Here is a 14,834-nt window from a genome sequence, read left to right on the forward strand (position 1 = left end):
TCCTCTGAGCTCCGGTAGACAGTCATGTCCCTTGGAAATGAAACGTGTCCTCTGACCAATATGGAGCAAATGCCATGGGCTGGACCTGAAACCTCTACTCCTATAAACGTAGCCCGACGTTATCTGGTTCCATGGCAACCACTTGGGACCTCACATTTCAGCTGAGACCACCGTCTGGGAGAACCATGGCCAGCATCATGACCCCAGTTGGGTCTTCTATTGTGCTGGACCCCCTTTCTTCCCTCCACCTCCTTCCAAGGCTTTGATCCATGGAGGCTGGCCAAGAAGGAACTTAGCTTTGCTGTTCTAAGCCACATATTCAAGTGGCACCAGGAGCTTTCTTTGCCTTCCTTTCCTGAACAACTCTGGAGGGGGGCCCAGTTCCTGCTCCCCAGTGGACAGCGGGGCGGGCCCCACTCCATACCCCCCACCCTCAGCCCCCCACCCTGGGAAGGTAGAGACAGCTTCCCCATCCCCTCTCCCCGGACACTGCCACCTCCCAGCCTTCCAGCTAGCTAGCATGTGGCAGACATGGTGGGCGACAAACTTCTGCAGTCAAGTGGCCTCCTTTTTTCGAGTTCTCAGGGAAGCAGGTGGCAGGGAGGGACACTTGAGAAGAACCAGGCGTATTCCCCTCGGCATGAGAAGTTAACACCTTTGCTGGGCTTGGGGACTCTTTAACCATCACTCAGCAGCTGCACTATTTTTTTGGGGGGGGGGTGGTCTTTTCACTCCTGTAGGCAGTATTACTGGGAATATTTCCTCCTTCTAAAAGAGCATTTGGGACAGATCATCAGAGCCCACACTGGGGTAAATCCTGTCACCATCAGGTTGACATGGTCCCTGTAAGTTAAATGAAACAAATGTCCCAGCTCTGTGCTCAAGAACGGCTTCTGCCAGTTCATCTTTAGGGACACAAATGTATTCAATACCTCTGGGCTTTTGTTTTGTCTTGACTTATATATTTTTTCAAGTTCAGCATCTGCACTGTAAAGGGAGCCAGATGCAAGGTTTCTGGCAAACGCCATGGAACAAATGATTGGGTCATGACTATCAGAAAAGGCTCAGCGGCCCACTGTTGTGTCCGGTGTTCTTGGTCCTTGATGTTGCACACCTACCATTGGGTGGAAAGTTACAGACGTGGCCCTTGCCAGGGACAACACTTCTAATTCTGCACAGTCCTGTGATGGGTTGCTTGCCTGTTCTCTGAGAGTAAGGGAAATAAGTATGGATACTCTATACATGGGGAAGTTATTTAGTCCAGGAGGAATGGGCCTAAGAAGCAGAGAGGAAAGAGGAGACAGGAAGTGGGAAGGGGACGGTGCAGAAAGAAACCTGACCTCACCTGAGACCCAGGGCTGCGTTAGGTCTGCACACAGAGAAGCAAACCCAGGGCGGGGTGCTCTCCAGCTCTAAGGAAGCGTCTGTCCCACCAGGGAAGAGCCCTGGAGGGCAGGCTGGCCGAGCCTGGGCCCCAGCCCAGCACCATGGGCGCTGCTGCTGTTACTCAGCGTCCACAGAGCCGCTGGGGACAGGGACGGGGTCCCCGAAGGGCAAGGTACAGCCCCCGCCCTGCAAAGCTGCAGGCTAGTTGAGGGACAAGTAAGCCAGCATTTACCAAGCTCTCGATATGCCCCAGGCACTGCTACAAATTTATTTAATGCCTTTGAGGTAGGTGCTGTTATTATTTGCTTTTAGGGAAATTAAAGTACAAAAAAGTTAGAGAACTGGCCAAAGGTCACACAGCCGGGCAGGGGAAGAGCTGGGCTATTCCCAGACGGCTCTTAACCACTAAGTCGCCCTGTCTCCCGACCGTTCTGAAGGCCCGCCCTAGGGAGAACCTTGATGTCAATAGCCTACAGCCTCCAACAGCCGGTTCCAGCAGCAAGAGCCCCGGAAGGAGTCCAGGGCAGAGGGAGCCTGTGTGGGCCGCAGGGGCCCAAGACAGTTCATCTCTGCAGGTTCCATGGCCAATGCTGCCCTCAAGGTCGGAAGAGCCTTCCTGGTTGCCCCTCATCACCACCCCGCCCCCTCACTCCACCCTAACCCAATGGTCTCCCTGTTGGTTCTCCAACACCCTGCCCCCCTGCCCCGCCACCTCTGCCCACCTACTCCCGCCTCAGGGCCTTGCACCTGCTGCTACATTTGTCACCTGTTCCCTAGAAACCAACAAGGCCCACCCCTCACCTCACTCAGGTATCTTCTCAGAGAGACAGCCTCTGGCCACTGTAAATGAAACCACACCTTCCTCTGCCCCCAAACATCCTTCTCTATCCCCTTTGCTCAGCTTTGTTTTTCTTTATAGCACCTGATAGATGATTTGTTCTTAATTCCTTTCTGTACATTCTCTCATAGCGCCCAACTACTTAAGCTCCATACCAATGAGAACTTTCTGCAACAGTGTTCCTTGGCCCCGGTGTGCAGAACAGCGGCTAACAAACACAGACACCCATACGTATCTGAGGAACGGGTGAAGGGCTATGACCTTCCACGATTTCCGCAATGACACACTGTCCTTCCATAGAAATGCAGGGGGTGGGGTTCTCTTTCTAACAATCCTCGGCCTTCTCAGGCACCACGTTCCTGGAGCTGCTGAGAGCGCGGCTCAGAGTCTTCATTGGCCCAAGTCACCCTGCTCTGCGCCTCCTGGGGGAGACTCAGGCCTCTCCACTGTGAGGACCCCGCTCCCCCACAGCCAGACCTCTCTACTTGTGCTGGGAAAGCCCCAAACCTCTGCACTGCACCACCCAAGGCAACTGACAAGTGTGGCTGGTGGTTCGGTAACTGATGACACGATACACCGCACAATCCCAACGCCACCAGGTGGGCCACTCAGGGCCCCGGGGCAGCTCTTGGTCCCCCGACACGGTCAAGGAACCTCACTCAGAGCCAGACGCCTGGCTGCGGGCCACCCTTCCTCCCCCGCCTGCAACCCCGCCCCAGGCCAGGCCTCGCTGGCCCTGCTAAGCCACGTGGAGAACAGCTTCTGGATAATGAGCCGTTGCCTCTGTATCAAATGCAGCCCTGGGAGCCACGTCTCTTTCATTAGGGACACAAAACAGCTCAGCTGCACAAGTTGGTCGGCACAGGGATCACTGATGGCTTTAAAAGAGAACAAACGCCCACAGCACACACAGAGGCCAGGAGGGACAGAGGCTGAAGGCCTGGGTGCGGCCTGCTCTGGGGAGGGGCCACAACAATGGACCCCTTGAGCAGAAAGGGTGTCAGCTAAGGCTTCGCAAACGCGGGTGAGTTCCTGCCCCCTGGGGACACGGTCTCCCACAGCCCAAGGCAGTGCAGCCACGTGGCCTGACAATGAATGCCGTCCCGGGTGGGGAGCCCAGTTTCTAGGAGGCTCGTTCCAACACAGCGCGAGCTGACAGAAATATCAAACCCACTAACTGAACATCTACCAGCCGTCTGCTCCCTCTGTCGCTTCAATCTGGCTCGACGCAGAGCGGGCCCTGGACAAGCCTGAGAGGAAGCCGACTGACTATTCAGCATTTGTTAATAAGAATGGACATGGTGCCTTTGAGAAACGTTAAACCCTGACTAGGCACCAGAGATGAAAGGAGAAAAGAAAGCCAGCCTCCCCTGTTCCCCGCTCACCCCAGGCCACCAGGATCAGAAGGTTCTGGAGACCCTGGAAAAGGAATAAATTTTGCTTCCACTTTTTTCTCTTCTTGGAAAGAGGCAGACATTGCACTTAATGAGTCATTTTATGCCTGTTTGCTCTCAGGTTACCAGCTTGGGATTTGCTGATGTTTGGGGTCAGAGAAGATGCTTTTCTGGTTCTGCCTCTGCATCTATTGTTCTATTGTTCCCATTCTTGCAGTGTCCTTGAATTTCTTCTTCTTGCCAGTTCCAAACTCTCCCTGTATTTAAGACCTAGCTCAACACACTGCTAGGAAATACTAATGATTTTTTTAAAGGAGAAGAAGAGGGTGTCCATTTCTCTGTTTTGCTCTGCCAAGGAAGACTTTTATATAATAAACCTTAGGCCCGCTTTGAGGGAGGCTTGGCTATTTTAAAAGTGCTCTGAACCCTGGAAGAGCTCAGTTGGTTGGAGCATCGTCCTGATATACCAAAGTTGTAGGTTCAATCCCCAGTCAGGGCACATGCAAGAAGCAACCAGTAAATGCACAAATAAGTGGAGCAACAACTTGATGTTTCCCTCTCTCTCTCTCTCAAATCAATTTAAAAAAACTAAAAGTGCTCGAGGCCCCCAGTCCGAGTATCCCAGGAGTAGCAGGCGAGGAGGCTGGGGAGCTGGGGAGTCAAATGCTCTTTGTGGGGTAGGGACAAGAGACCCTGTTTTGGGGATCTGCTGGGTCAGCAGGCGGCCACATGTCTCACCTGACTGGCCCCACCTGTAGGGAACTCCCTCTTCTATTTCGCACGGGGCCACCAATGGCAAGTCTCTTCAGTTCTAACCTTGGCTGCTTCTCTCTGCCTTAGATTCCGCTTTCCTATTTTTATTCATCGGGAAGGGTCGCGGCCCATCTGTTCCCAAGGGTCAACAGACAGCGGAGAGCCGAGCTCTGTGGTTTGCAGGCTACAGGCTGTGGCTCCATTTTCCTAGCACAACAAGCTCCATCCCAAAGAATGAAATACTGCCGGCCTCATGGTGGCTGAACTGGTGGGTACATTTGGGCAACACCCTGGGGGTACAAGGACTTTTCTGTGCCAGGCTGCCTGCACCAGGAAGTCTCGTGTCTCACTTTTTTTGGTCACCTTACCCCCCTGTGGACCCTACCTCTGACTCCCGGGAAACCCCCAAGATCTGAGGAAGTGAGTGGCTGATGGAGCTGAAGTTCTGCCTGGGACAGAAACACACAGTACGAAGCCCGGCGTGAGCTGGCTCCACAGGCTCTCATCTCACACGGCAGCCTGCGTGTTTCCCGCCCATGTCGGAAGGCTCAGCGCCCGAGAAGGTAACGGGGAGGGGGGTGAGAGGTGCCGCAGAGCGCGCTGAGGCCCTCTGTCCTTCCAGGAGCCATCAAACACAAGCCCGTGGAGATGGCCAGCTGTAAGTCCAGAGGGGGCCTTAGAGAGGATCTAGACCAGCTTTAAAAAAAACAACCCAAAAAACAGATGAGGGAACTAAGGCCAGTGAGGTTTTCCACACACACTTGATGGTGGCAGAGCAGGAATGAGAACCTGAAAACGTTGCCACCTACCTTGGAGCCCTGGCTGAGGGAGCTTCAGCCTGCCCCGACTTTACAAAAGGAAAGCTGTTATTCTACATGAGGAACACTGAATTCCTTCCTCTTAGATTCCCAACCTATTGCGACCGGCTGGGTGCACAATAAGCAGGCAAGGTGCCATGTGGGTCATTGCAGCAGTGTCCCAAGTCCGTGGGACGCTCTCCAGTGGCCCACGGAACATCCCTGGTTTGAACAGCTATCTTGGGAGTGGAGAAGGGAATGTCTGTTTTCTAGCTTTCGAGATGGGGGCGTGGGGGCCGAACCCAGGAAGATCTCTTTCATGGGTAGAGAGTAAACCTACCGAGCACACAAACTGGAGTGGGAGAGGCAGGCTGAACCTATCAGCACTTCAGACAAATCCCCCAAGTTACGTGGGCTTATTATGAATAGGGGCATCTAGAGGCTGCCTGTAACCCTGCAGGTGATGTGGAGCAGAAAAGCCACTGCCCTGGACCACCTCTCTTGCCAACAAGGACTCAGGCCATAAAGTTGACATGGTAGAAAATTCTAGGCCGTAAGACACCCAATGCCTGCCACGTGTGCCCCGCCTCAGGCGATGCCAAGTGCTTAGCTCATGGCAAGAACTTGGTCAACACTTTTCCGGGAGCTTCACATCTATGTGTGGAGGGACGCCAGTCCCAGGGAAGCCCTGGCGAGGATGCTCTGCCGGCTGGTCCACGGCCCAGCTGCCCCCTCCGGCCCCGCCGTACCTTCCTCAGCTCATCCTTCTCCCTGCTGTGGGCATCCTCCAGGATCTTGCGCTCTGAGTGGGCCCTCTGGAGCTCGGTCCGCAGGCTCTCAACCTCCTCCTGCAGCCTCAGGCTGCTGTCCCCGCCTTGGCTCTGCTGGTAGTGGGCCAGCTCCTTCTTCAGCTTCTCCACCTCCATGGCGTGGGTGGAGGTGACCGCGGACAGCTGCTCCGACAGTGTCTTGAACTCTTTGTTCTGCGGAGAGCAAACGGGGGTGGGGTGGTTGGGGGGAGGGGAAAAGGTGGAGAGCAATGTTATCTGGCCAGGAAGAAACACGAAGGCAATTTTTTAAAAAGGAATGCTGAAGGTGGAATTAAATCCCACACTCACTGCATGCCGTGTGCTTTCCCAGCATCTCCCTAACAAAACTCTGTTGTGGGCCAGGAGAAACAGAGGAAAACAAAACCACCCATGCTGATGCTCACGGTGCGTCTATGAGGCGAGGCAGAGCCGGCCGCCGGCAGCTTTCTGTGACGGGCTGCACAGACCTCGCGCCTGGTTTTCCAGTGTGGGAACAGCGTAGCTGGCTTCCTGGGTCCACAGCCTTTGCTTCTGGAGTTCCCAGCTCTGTCACACTGAGCCCTCCTACCCTTGGCCTCGCTGGCACAAAGAGCTGCAACCTAATCTCTGGCTCTGAAACAAAGGACCCCTTCAGCATCCCTCTTCCAAGGAGGCCCTCACAGGGTCTTGGGATCCCTCTCACCACCTGTCAGCTTGCCCTGTAGGGCTCTGACTCCAGAAACGAGGCCCCGGCAGAACCGTCCATGCTGTGCCCTGCAGACGGGGCACCCACTCACGTGCCCGCTTAGGCAATCCCCCACGGGCCTAGTGCAGGTGCGGGGGGCACCTGGGAAGTGGACAGCAGATAGAGCTCATGTGGATGAAGCACTGAGGACCCAGGGCCAGTGTCGAGTGCCAGTGTACACATGGACGGGACTGGTCCTGCCATCGCTCAGAGCATCAGCTGCAACTGGTTAGCGGAGAAATGGCAGGGGACGAAGGGCTCTCCAAATAATCAAGCCACAACAGTCACTGATGGCTGTTCACTGCCGGTCTCTGCAGGAGCTCCGACAGGGACAGAGCTACTGGCTAAAATACCAATGAGCTGGGCACCAGGAATCAATCATGAATTTATAACAGAAACTAAGCTCCAGGGAAAGCAGTGAGGAGTGAAAGAACAGCTGTTGGACCCATAAAATGCCCCACAAGGCTGAGACCCCCGTCCTCAGGGCGGCACCGCACATGGGCTCCTCATTAGGTGATCAGCATGTGGGCTGGACGTCAGCCCCACCTGTCCCCACAGCCAGTCACCCTATGCAGAGCACAACCTGAAGAGCAGTACACAAGCGCCTCTGAGCGGTTCCCAAGGCCATGGTCTACAGACCCCTTGGGGGGAGGGCGCGGTGGGGAATCATCGCAAGACAGTCTGCAATGTGAAAAGCGACATGTCCCACACACAGTACCAGCACTTAATGGGTGTTTGCTATGGGGCAGGCACATGATCCCATATATTAATGCATTTGCTCCTCAGAAAAACCCTCTGTAGTAAGGCTGATTCACAGCCCCATTTCACAGTTGGGAAAACTGAGGTACAAAAGGCCAAAAGCTGTGACTTGTAACATATTTTTCAAATGTATATGGATACATTCGTGAATCATAAACATGAACTAATTTAACATATTTACTGAACGTCTGCTAAGTGCACTGAATCAAATTGATTTACAAGGTTACTGGCTGCCCTGGCCGGTGTGCCTCAGTTTGCTGGAGCGTCATCCCATAAATTGGGAGATTGAGGGTTTGATCCCTGCTCAGAGCATGTACCTAAGTTGTGGGTTCAGCACCCGGCCAGGGCATGTACAAAGCAATCGACTGATTTTTATCTCTTGCATTGATGTTTCCCTCCCTCTTCATCCCTCCCTTCTTCTCTCTCTAAAATCAAGAAGCACGTCCTTGGGTGAAGTTTAGAAAAAGGCTACTGACCGAATCCATATGTCTGTGTCAATATTTTTCAGGTAAAACATATTTAAATATAGCCTTATATTCATAAAGGTCTAAAAAACTTGACCTTCACTATAAAAAAAGTATAGGTGCAACTGAACTAATCATTCTACACATTGTGCTTAAACAAAGTCACAGTGGCAGAGCTGAGTTCCCAGGTTACAACATTTTGGCTGAAAAATGTCACACTATGGCCTCAACCAAGGACACTGTAAAACTTGGTCCCAGGAACTGTCACTGTACTTACTGCTGAAGGATGTTGTGAAGGATGGGCTTATGACATCACACGTTATAAAAACACACAGGAAAATGTCAGCACCAAGGACAGCTCCAATCCTTCTATTTCTCCTTCAACAACTCTCAAGTGACTCTATTTCCTCCTTTCTGTCATTTCCTTGGAACTAGGTGCCAATTTTGTGTTTTTCTAGTTGGGTGCACAAAACCTTAAGACATGAACTTTGGGTGCTAGCCTCATGCTGGTTTTATTTTTCAGTTCCCTCCCTTGCTGCCTTCTTGACGTTTTAAAAAACCCCCAACCCCGCCCCACCCTAGGAGTTGGGATCCTCTCCTTTTTAGCCCCATCATGGTCAGTGCATTGTAAGAGTTACCTTGGCGATCTCAGGCCAGCCCCCACTCCCCCCACCCCTGGAAGACCTCAGGGTTCAACGGGAGGTTGGGCCACGATCCCAAGCTGTCAGCTCTGGTTGCAAGTATCACTGAGACAGAATCAGGCCTCCATCCAGCTAGGGGCTTGTCCACTGCCCTGTACTGTCCCACAAATGCTTGGAGATGCCTTCATCCGTGTCCTCCCTGGCACGCGTGTCTCCTTTCCTTCTGTGAAGAACCTCGTGTGTCAGGGGGGCAGCCTGAGTTGTTCCAGGCATCACAAAAAGAATAGAAACCGGCTCACTTGCAAATGGCTGGCCCCACTGCTAAGAGGCTGCCATGGTCCAAGAATCCCTGAAGAGCTGGTGACACAGATTACACTGACACCTCCTATCACAGCAGAGTGCCAAGCGTGTTCCAGGACACCAGGCCACACACCCACTGTCAAAAGCCAGCCAGTCTGAGGACGACACTGTCTATATTGGTCGGAGGTGGCAGAACATGCTCTGGAACTAGATGGCCAAACTTGGCCCCAGCCGTGCTACTTCCCAGCTGTGCACCCTCGGGCAGGCTACTTAACCTCTCTGTGCCTCTGTTTAAAATGTGAGTACTATCAGTATTATTTCATGGGATTGTGGTGAGGATTAAATAAGGTCATATGTGAATATGAGAACAGTGACTGGCACACAGTCAGGCAACGTCGGGAGCGATGCAAGAAAGCAAGATCAAACACACCCCCGACTCTGCCTCTGACCCCCGCCCCCCTGCACACAGGCCCCGGCCCCGGGGGGGGGGCGGGGGAGGGTAATGCCTGATGCTACTCACAGCTGCTTGCCAAGCAGGAAGCTCAAGGCAAAAAAGCTCTTTTAAAAATAGTCTTTTAAGTCTGCTCCTCTTTGATGTTCAAGCACGTGAACTGCAAAATACCAGATCTATTTTTAACCTCTGAAGTCAACTTCGGAAATCAGCAAAGCCAATGCCAGGCCCGATGGGCTCAGGTGACCAGGAGGAGCCCAGGGCATTGGGCAGGGAGCAGTCGTGCCAACAAAGCCTTCTTGTCCTTCTGACTATACTTAGCTCAGAAGGTAACTGGCAGAATTTGACTACCCAAATAACTTTTCTGGTCAGACAGCAATAGCCACAATAGCAATAGTGAAAAATCTGGACATCTTTGTGCTGGTGTTTTTCAAATGTCCAGTCTCAGAGACCTGACCTCTTCGCTTCCACCCCTGTCCCTCCTAGTGGGTGGACCGTCTCCCCTGACTTGCATGTCGCTGCAGGCAGGCACCATGTGTCCTTACCCGCAGTTGGCTTTCTGCCTTACTTCCCCACTAAGGAGCCAAGCCCACCTGGACACTGTAACCCTCACGCAGAGAACAGAAGGCTCCAGGGTGATGGTCTCTTGTCAGGAACATTTTACTGCTGTCCCTGCACTGCTTCGGGGCTGTTGTTCTGGGCAGGTGGCTATGGTATGAAATGGCTCGTTTATTTTCTTGCTCTGTTGGGGTCATGAGAAACTTACAAAATGCTTAGCGTAGAATATGTGCAATAAAACCAAGTGCTCTCCCAGGCAATGCCTGGCAGCCCCAACTCTAACTCGCCCTCTCTCTCCACAAGCCCTTACCATGCCTGCTCGTTGGTTCTCTCCTGCCTGCTCCTCCTAAAACCCTCCAGGAGCTCAGGAGCCTGGTCCCGTGGTCATCCTGATGCCCTGCATAAGCAAAGCAGTGCTGAGCTTCCTTCCAGCTCCAGGAACCCAGCTAAGCCACGACATGGGAAAGGACTGAAACTTAGTAATGCTTGGGGTTAAAACATTAGCATCGCCCTTGTTGTGGCTGTGGGATCAGACAGACCTGGGCTGGAATGCTGGTTCTAGAACTTTCTAGTTCTGTGACCTTGGCAAGGTACTTGATGTCCCTGATCCACAGTTTCCTCATCTGTAAAATGACCTCGCAAAGTTGTGTAAAGGTCAAATGAGAGGGAACCGAGAACACCGATCACAGGGCCAGGCAATCAGAGAATCGTCAGGGTTGTAGGGGCCACTGGCCTCATCAGCGGAAGACCGCTCCCTCACACCGCAGCGTCCAGCGCACGCTGAAGTCATCCTCCGTTCACCGAGCCTAACAAAGCACCAGACGTGGTCAGGGAAGTTGTTCTGCTGAGAAGAAGACTCGCCACTGGGCCACCGGAAAGAGGGTGCACGGGGGTGCATGGGTGTGCATGTGCGCGCACACTCGCCTCGCCTTCCAACCTGACGGAGGCTGCCGGGTGTCCTAGGTCTGTCTCGGGTCCCTCCCAGGACACTGCGCAGCACCCGACACTCGCAGGGACTTGATCAATGACTTGTCACTTGTGTGATTCACTGGCATGGGAAGGGAGCCAGAGAAGAAAGACAAAGGAAAGTTCTTACACATAACAACAGTGACAACCCCTTCCCGAGTTTCCTGCTGCGTACTAAGCTCTTCATCCACGTCCGACCACTTATGCTCCTGACAACCCTGATTTCACAGATCAAGAAACTGAGGCTCAGAGTGGTTGGATCAGTCGCTCAACTTTTGAGCGCCACAGCTGAAATCGAACTGGACTCTCTTTAATTGCAAAGCACATGCTCTTCCCGCCACACCACACAACACAGAGTAAGAGAGAAGAGCAAAGTGGTGACCCAAATAGGCTCTCGAGCTAGACAGCTGGGTTCAAATGGTGGCCCTGCCACTGTCACCTGCATGACTTGAGGAAGTCACTGGCCCTCTCAGTTTTCTCACTGTTAAAAAGAAGGACAATTCTATTTATCTTAATGGTTGTGAGAATTAAAAGAGTTAGACAGACAGAGCCCTAGGACAGAGTGTGGCTCGCAGTGAACCTGCCATAAACACCCGCTACAGTTGTCACATCATGCTGCCTCTACAAGGGAAGGAAAACATGACTTTGGGCAAATGGATTAACTTCCTCTTGCTGCTGCAACAAATTACCGCCCAGGCAGTGGCTTGAAACAGTACAGATCTACTACCCTACACTTCTGGAGGTCAGACGTCTAAAAGGTGTCAGCAAGGCTATGTCCCTCCCAGGAGAACCCGTTATATTGCCTTTTCCAGTTTCTGGAGGCTGTGTGAGTTCCTTGCTCATAACCCCACATTGCTCCCAGGCCTGGTCCTGTCATTACATTTCCTCCTCGGAGTCTGGCCTTCCCGCCTCTGTTAGGAGCACACACTTGTGAATACACTGGGTCCAATTCAGCATAACCTCCCCTCAAGTCAATTACATCCACCAAGTCCCTTTTGCTCTGTAAGGCAGCACATTCAGAGGCTCTGGGGGTTAGGACGTGGACATCTTTGGGGCTGTTACTCTGCCTGCCATAGTCAGTTGCCCTTCCTGCTGAACAGGGGACACCCTGAGGACATGTGCTCTCTCTTGGGTTTCTGGCCTGTGAAGTTCCCGAAGGAAGCAGTGGGTCTCTCTCAAGCATACCCTCAGCAGCCCAGCTCCCCCGGGGGTGGGGGCGGTGGATCCCAACGCCCACCTGGTCGTCGATCTTCCGCTGCAGCTGGACCACCTTGTTCTCCATGCCCACGTTGAGGCGCTTCAGGTGCTCAGCGGAGCGAGCCTCGATCTTGAGGGCCTTCAGCTCCTGCTTGGCCTTGAGCCTCCGGAAAGCGCACTGGATGACGATGGCCGCACCCCGCAGCCGCAGGAAGCGCCGGCGTGCCATCCAGCCCCGTGCATGCTTCTGGATAATGGTGGCCTTGTGCTCCCGAAGGACCTGGTGGGGGACAAGCACATGCTAATGGGTTTGCACTGCAGGACAGGAGCGAGAGGGGCTCCCACACTGCCCAAGGGAGGTGAGAGCCGTGGCCAGCCTGAGTTTTAGGGGAGACAGAGAGAATTTGCCTCCCTGAGATATAAAGCTTTGACGGCCATTTGTTTTGTGAATAAGTCTTCACTAGGTTCTGCAGCCTGCATCCCTGCAGGGAATCAATCAGCTGCCAATCCCTTCTTCTAAGGTTGGTTTGTCTGTTTCACTTTTTCTTTTATTGGTTAGGAAACTACAGTCTAAAACCTCAAAGTTGAAGGGGCCTGAAGATTTCCCAGCCGACACCTCCCCATTCACGAGCTTTGGATTCCTCCGCACTGGGGACGGGGAGCTGGGGTGGGAGCCCTGAGTACAACTACAGGCTGAGCTTGTAGGTCACCAGTTCTTTTTCTCCTACCGTATTACAACCACTTGGAAAACTGAAGCATTATCAATGTTCCTGCCCTAACACCCTATGAAATAAGTGTTTGTGGAATAAAGGGATAAACAAGCCAGCACCCTGAGAGACTGACTCTCTCGTCCCAGTCACACAGCTCTGAGACGGAGCTGGTTTGAACCTAGTGCCTCCCAAATATGATCTGCTCCCACGGTGATGCCCCACAGCTGTCGCCAACCCCCCAGACAGTCACAGAACCTTCGTCCCGGGTCCGAGTGTCTCCCCTAGCACATCAGGGTGTGCTCCATCCTGGAGCCTGACTGACCATGTTTGTTTTTTCACAATCTATGTAATGCTTTAGTTTTGGTATTTGGGAGGGGAAGTGGAAATCACACCTTTCTGATCATAGATGAGAGAGGTGTTCATTTTAGAAAAATAAGAGACCACTTGAGATGTTTCCTTTCAACCCATCTTTTGCCTTAGCCTTGAGTGTCAGTTTTGTGGGGCGATTTGGTGGAAGGAAGTGTTCTGACTTGAGGCTGCCTAACTGGGCAGTTCAGCTTCACGGGGTAAAGGCCTGGCAGGGAGGAGGCCAGGGTCCCTCTCCTGACCTCACCTTGCTGAGCCTAAGGTTGCCAATCTGTTAAATAAAGGCTCCGGACCTGATGATGTCTAATATTATCCCTGCTCGCAAAGTCTGAGCGAGCCCAAGAAGGGCCACCGGGCTCTGCCACAGGCTGACGGAGTGTGCTTGGGAAGGTGACTCAGCTTCTCCAAGGATCTCAGCTGTCAAAGCGGGGACAAAGCTAGACACCCTTGCTAGCTGTGATGGTTGATCTTACATGTCAACTGGCCACGAGGTGTGCAAGTTAAGCATTGTTTCTGGGTGTGTCTGTGAGGGTGTTTCCTCTGCAGTGAGCATTTGACTCAGTGGACTCAGTGTGGATGGGCGTCATCCAATCCACTGGTGGCATGAATAGAACAAAAGGTGGGGGAAGGAGGAATTTGCCCCCTTTTCATGGTTGAGTTGGGATGTCTCATCTCTTCTTCTCCTGCTCTCAGGTAGAATTCACACCATAGCCTCCCTTGGTTCTGAGACCTTCAGACTTGAATACCCCCACTGGCTTTCCTGGGTCTCTGGCTGCAGACAAGGAGACTTGTCAGCCTCCAGAGTCACTGAGCCAATTCCTCCTAATAAATTTCCATGTGTTCAGGCACATATACAGGTACATATCTCCTATTGGCTTTATATCTCTGACTAATACATCTCATAGGACTTTGGATAGAATTCAGTGAGAACAGAGCTGCAAAATGACCTAGGAAAAATTTAGGAGCCGCCAACAAACATTCACGTTGGTGAGAACGCATTTGCTGCTACCGACGTCTGGGTTTTCAGCACGTGAGTCCTTGGCATGGCTACACACCTGGTGGTAGATCCTCCGCACAAACATGCCCCGCGCGAAGGCCTGGATGACGATGGCAGCCCCGCGGACCCTCCTGTAGGCCCGGCGGGCCCTCTGCATGCGGTACTGCCTCTGCAGCACCACGGCCGCCCGGGTCCTCCGCAGATGCTCGGCCAGCCTGGGGAGGGAGAGAGGGGCGGGCCATGCTGACGTGGCCCCGAGCTGGTCCAGAATGAAGCCCCTCCCCACTGGGCCCTGTCTGACACCCCAGGTCAAGCCAAGTCTCATCGCCCTGACTGACTGTAGCAATGCACTGGGCACTTGAAATGCAGGCTCAGAACAGAACTTGCTTTTTCCTTGTCATCCAAGTCTTTCCACAAAACTCAGTGTCAGTCTGACCAGCTCTGTAATCTTCATGGGCCCACTCCCCCACCTGCAAGCCCCTCACTGCAGCCTGGGCACACCGTGCGTTCACACTTGCATCTGGCCCCTGGACTCACTGGGCTTGGAGGTATCAGGGGACATGTCGCAATCATCCTTGCACCCCCTATATCTAGTACAGGGCCTGACCTAGTAGGTGCTAAGAAAACATTTGCTGAACGGACAGCACCTTCTCAGGCCTGCCTGGATCTCGCCATTATCTTGTCTCCCAGCCTTTCTGCCTGGGTCGGACTGCGTGTGGACAGT

General features: G+C 53.2%; 1 protein-coding gene across 2 annotated transcripts in view; it reads right to left on the reverse strand.

Annotated features, from left to right (window-relative positions):
- MYO5B (myosin VB) overlaps nt 1-14,834 on the reverse strand; it is a 284,649-nt gene that overhangs the window by 43,403 nt on the left and 226,412 nt on the right. For both annotated transcript variants that reach the window (XM_054583631.1, XM_054583630.1), the window contains exons 20-22: nt 14,169-14,325; nt 12,078-12,317; nt 5,918-6,151 (exon numbers count right to left, since the gene is read on the reverse strand). In XM_054583631.1, the coding sequence (XP_054439606.1) occupies nt 5,918-6,151; nt 12,078-12,317; nt 14,169-14,325 (631 nt within the window). The remainder of the gene's footprint in view (nt 1-5,917; nt 6,152-12,077; nt 12,318-14,168; nt 14,326-14,834) is intronic.

Source organism: Pteronotus mesoamericanus, unplaced genomic scaffold (genome assembly GCF_021234165.1).
Source record: "Pteronotus mesoamericanus isolate MK-2021 breed Mesoamerican mustached bat unplaced genomic scaffold, CSHL_Meso_final contig_74, whole genome shotgun sequence".
Classification (NCBI taxonomy): Eukaryota; Metazoa; Chordata; class Mammalia; order Chiroptera; family Mormoopidae; genus Pteronotus; species Pteronotus mesoamericanus.